The 5,006-nt window shown below is 50.3% G+C and overlaps 1 protein-coding gene across 1 annotated transcript in view; it reads right to left on the reverse strand.

The window, feature by feature from the left end:
* Positions 1-5,006, reverse strand: part of LOC106805624 (tyrosine-protein phosphatase non-receptor type 4-like) — a 141,883-nt gene that overhangs the window by 8,692 nt on the left and 128,185 nt on the right. Inside the window, exons 20-22 of the mRNA XM_014807308.1 lie at positions 4,008-4,098; positions 3,695-3,762; positions 2,898-2,981 (exon numbers count right to left, since the gene is read on the reverse strand). Of these exons, the coding sequence (XP_014662794.1) occupies positions 2,898-2,981; positions 3,695-3,762; positions 4,008-4,098 (243 nt within the window). The remainder of the gene's footprint in view (positions 1-2,897; positions 2,982-3,694; positions 3,763-4,007; positions 4,099-5,006) is intronic.

Genomic DNA, 5,006 nt, shown 5'->3' on the forward strand with positions numbered 1-5,006 from the left:
TGACCAGCCCGGCCCGCTCCAGCCACGTACGACCATCCCCCGGTCCCGCCCCTGTGACACCATGACCAGCCCGGCCCGCTCCAGCGACGCTACCCACCCCCCGGTCCGCCCCTGTGACACCATGACCACGCCCGGCCGCTCCAACGACTGCTATGACCATGCCCCAGCCCACCCCAGCAACGCTATGACCATGTCCCGGCCTCGCCCCAGCAACTCTATGACCATGCCGGCCTCGCACCAGCGACACGACACCATGACCAGGCATAGCCCCACCCCAGCGACGCTATGACCATGCCCAGCCCGCCGTGAATTTTTTTTTTCCTACAGGTTATATCCATTGCATCCATTATATCCATCCGGAAAGTTAAACACGCCTTGTTGTTATTATAGCCATGTCGAATGACAGTAATTACATGTTATGACAATATTGTAGGAACATAAAATGGATAAAAATTACTAAACATGTGAAATTTTTTATTTCTATGTAAAGAGTCATCAATAACACCAAGTCGTGTTTTACTTTCCGAACATCCCTAGCAACCTCGCTAGTTCTTTGCTATGTTTGCATTGCTAAGCCAAAATAGAATGGCTGTTCAAAAAGGCCATTGCCCTTATGTTTCGGTTCACAGTTGTTGATTTCACGGTGTAACTTTCTAAAACCACATTGTACGATTTGGACCGATATCTCCCGATTTTGTCATTTTTGTGAGACAACGATTGACACGGTAAAGTTTAATGATTAAGAAGACTGAGCCTCAAGTTTATCGAGGTAAACACCAATAAATCATAGGTAGATAAGGCCTACTAAATGCTGAATTTTGCCGGTTTCAGGTGTCTCACTCTATTGATACACTCCTGATATAACGTGTTAGGAAAAAAATATTCGCGCCCTGCCCAGTACGCAATGACACGCCCGGCCTCGGCCCGGCGACACCATGACCCGCCCCGGCCTGCCCAGTTATGCCACTGCACATCGCTGTGCCCCCACCCTGTGACACCATGACCATGCCCCAACGATGCTACGACCGATGGCGGCCCCGCCCTCACTCACCTGCAGTGCACGACGGGTCGGCCTTCGACCATGCGATGCGGGTTCTGAGCGCACCGTTCATGACGAATAAGTCACGAGCGCTCGGAGCTGACCTCGTCCCGAGCACCCGCGTGGTCACGGCCATGAGAGTGTACTGATCCTGCAGGATGTGCCGCCTCGCTCATTGTGTCTTCTGCGAGTGAAGAGAGAGAAGAGACGAGGAGGTGAGACGTGAGAAAAGAGATGGAGGTAGTGTAGGCGGGAGAGAAGACAAAGACGAAGAGTGAGAATGGAGAGAAGAGACGAGGGAGTGGAGCGCGTGAGAGAGAAGGAAACTCGAGGAGTGAGGCGGGGAGGAAGGAGCGACGAGGAGTGAGGCGAAGAGAAGAGAAAGCGAGTATGAGCGGCGGAGTAGGAAGAGACGAGGAGGCTGTAGGCGGAGAAGCAGAAGAGACGGAGGAGGGAGGCGGAGAGAGAAGAGACGAGGCAAGTGTTCTTTCTTCGGTTTCTGCAGGCGGAGAGGAAGAGGATGATGGAGTGAGGCGGGAGAGAAAAGACGGGAGATGAGGCGGGAGACGACGAAGAGACGAGGGTGCGTTCGGCAGACGAGAAGAGTGGACGAGGAGTTAGGGGCGGAGAGAGATATAAGAGGATGAGTGTGTGGAGGCGGGAGAGAAGAGCGAGGAGTGAGGCGTGAGAGAGAATGCAGACGAGGAGTGATGGCGGATGAGAGATACGTAGGCTCAACGAAGAGTGCCAGGCATGGAGAGAAGAGAGCGGAGCTGAGGCGTAGAGGAGAAGAGACGAGGCAGTGAGGCGGAGAGAGAAGAGACGGAGGAGTGAGGGGAGAGAGAAGAGACGAGGGTGAGGCGCGATGAGAGAGAGACGAGGAGCTTGAGGCGGAGATTTTCGAGAAGAGACGAGGTAGTGCAGGTGCCGGAGAGATAAGAGACGAGGGAGGCTTGAGGCGGAAGAGAGAGAGATGAGGAGTGTAGGCCAGGAGAGGTAGAAGGAGACGAGGAGCGTGAGGCGGAGAGAGAAAGACGAAGAGAATGAGGCGGGACGAGAAGAGACGACGAGTAGAGCGAGTAGAAGAGACGAGGAGTGAGGTGGCTCGAAAGTAGGTCGACTGGCGTGCTCCAAAATAGGACGTTCAAACCTCTCCCAGAGGAGTAACAACTATACGCAATTTGAAACATGTGAGTCAAACGGTTCTTAAGTTATCGTTGACCGTAGCCAAATGTTGACGGACGGACGAACGGACGGACGACGGACAACACCCCATGGCAATGGCTCATCTTGACGATGTCAAAGTGAGCTGAAAAGGCGGGCGATGCAAAAACAGGGCGAGCTAAGCAACGGTGAAGCATGCGATGCAAATTCGTTGAGATGTTGCGTGACACGTATCGTCAGCGATGTTGTAAGCCGATAAAGCAAGCGACCGCTCATGCAAGGCGACAAGCATAACTTAATGTGATAATGCTACAAAGCACAAAAAGCAACTGCTAACTTAACGCAGGTGAATGAATAAGTAGGTAATGGTGACGAAATGGGCTTCACTCCTACCTGTGGACTGATACACCCTCGACGTACACAGACATGCACACACACACACGCATGCACACGCACACGCACACGCACACCTACTACTACACATATACTACATCTCATCATTGCACAGGAGCAACAAATATAATAAATAACAAATAATTAGCTATTTAATTCACAATTAATTAATGTTTTAAAAAGCCAGCTGATAATGCTTTTAAAAACGGTAAAGGCCTCTGTGACAAAGGCACACACGCTGTCGTGCGTAACACTCAGTTCGAGAGAAACTGCTGATGTAGATGGCGCCATGTGCTCTCACCTGCCAGAAGTCAGCACACGTGTTCGGCAGTGGTCCCTGTGCTGCTATGTACCGGTTCACAACACCCGAAGTTGGGATCTCCATCTGAAAGCAAGGTCGTGCATGTACGTGCCGATTCGAATGACATACACATGACACTGAGGCAATGATACGCATGCAACACACCCAGGTAATGATGTAATTATACACACACACCTCACACCTGCATCTCACACAGCCTCTACTACATGTTGATTGTTATGGATCAATAACTAGCTGGTTGGTGTACTCACTATATCTTATACTAATTAGTGGTATACTTACTAGCTACTAACAAAGTGTTCAATTTCATAATTATTACACTAACAGAATTTGTTATAGAAAGTGTTACACATGCAAAAGTTTGAAGCTATACTAAAGAAGTGTTGCATTGAAAACTATTTAATATTAAATCTGTCTTTCTAGTTTTAATTTCTATGCAAAATGATAGATATTGGAGAAACTAGTCTGTGACATGCGCACACACACACGCACACGCACACGCACACACAGACACACATGCGCATGCGCACGCACACGCGCACGCGCACGCGCACGCACACGCGCACGCACACGCACACACACACACACACAGATACAGATACAGACACACGCCCGCACGCATGCATGCATGCACGCATACACACACGCACGTGCATACGCACGCACGCACGTGCACACACACACGCACGTGCATACGCACGCACGCACGCACGTGCACACACACACGCACACACCTTGTAACAACAAATGTGGTAAACACAATAATGGCAACTCACATTTACAAAGTTAGCGTTGATGTAGTTTCCGGTCGGACATTCCTGTATCTTCACCCGCGTCTGGTCATCTGAGGAACATACATTGCGGTAAATGTCAGTGGAAAATATCAGAAAATATCACCCTAATGCCAACAGCCAACACCAACAGCAACCGGCATAAACAATAGCAGTAGAATCCATAGAGGAGCATGCTCAGACAAAAAAGAAAACTAAGTTACCGAGCAGGTGCTGCTCCACGATTGCATTCAAAAGATCGGATGCACATAAAAGCACCAATATCGCGTTTCAACGATCGACAGATGGGCGTACTTACACGGAGACACGTCGCGGTATCTGTTCTTCGAGAGGTTGCTTGAAGCCCTCGCATCGCTCATCGTCATGGCAACGTTGCGTCGGTAGAGTTGCTGCGAGGCGAGAGGACGGTTAGAACTACACTCGCAAAACACACGTCACTCGCTGCTACCTGCATGCTTGAGCTCTCACATCACCGTCACATAGCATGACAATGAGACGCATGCTGCTCACGATTACCACCCTTCTTATATTAAATAACTATTTATTTGAACTTTTTAAAAACTTCTTTCTGAGACTAGCGTCTCAAATCAAAGTGCCCTTGCACGTGACTTCATCTCAACACACCTGCCTGAAATCGCAGCGTGCGTGCTTACCTATGAGAACCAACCTCCTGATACTAGCAATGCCCCCATGACCAGCAGCATCAAACGAGCTACAATAAATATCCAGCAACACACTAGAGCACAGTGGTTCTAAACCTTTTTTGAGTCATGAACCCCTTTGAGAATCTGGTGAAAGCTACGGACCCCTCCCCAGAAAAATGCACATAAGCACATAAACACCAAATTTTGCATGTGCCTGGTTCACGGACCCCCTGAAGCCCACCCACAGACCCCTTTGGGACCACAGGTTAAGAACCCCTGCACTAGACCCTAATAAAGGCTCATGCACGAGACCACGTGGCGTTTCGTCCTGCATCATGAAGTGTGTTTGTGCAAAGCTACCCGTTGCGTAGCCGCAGACTCACCACTACACATGATGGTAGTGTTGCTGCACGGTGTCGTGCAGGCGATCACGAGCAGGGACAGCAGCGTTGCAAGCAGTTGTAGTCACACACAAGCCCCTGATAGAGAGGATAGTATTGCTACATAGATCGCAGTGTAGAGTGCATGTCTACGTATGGGCATGTGTGCGTACATGCCGGTGTGTGCGTGCGCGTGTCTGAGCGAGAGTGCGTGCGTCTGAGCGTGAGTGCGTGCGCGTGTCTGAGCGTGAGTGCGTGCGCGTGTCTGAGGGA

This window comes from Priapulus caudatus, unplaced genomic scaffold (genome assembly GCF_000485595.1).
Source record: "Priapulus caudatus unplaced genomic scaffold, Priapulus_caudatus-5.0.1 Scaffold121, whole genome shotgun sequence".
NCBI classification, from domain to species: domain Eukaryota; kingdom Metazoa; phylum Priapulida; class Priapulimorpha; order Priapulimorphida; family Priapulidae; genus Priapulus; species Priapulus caudatus.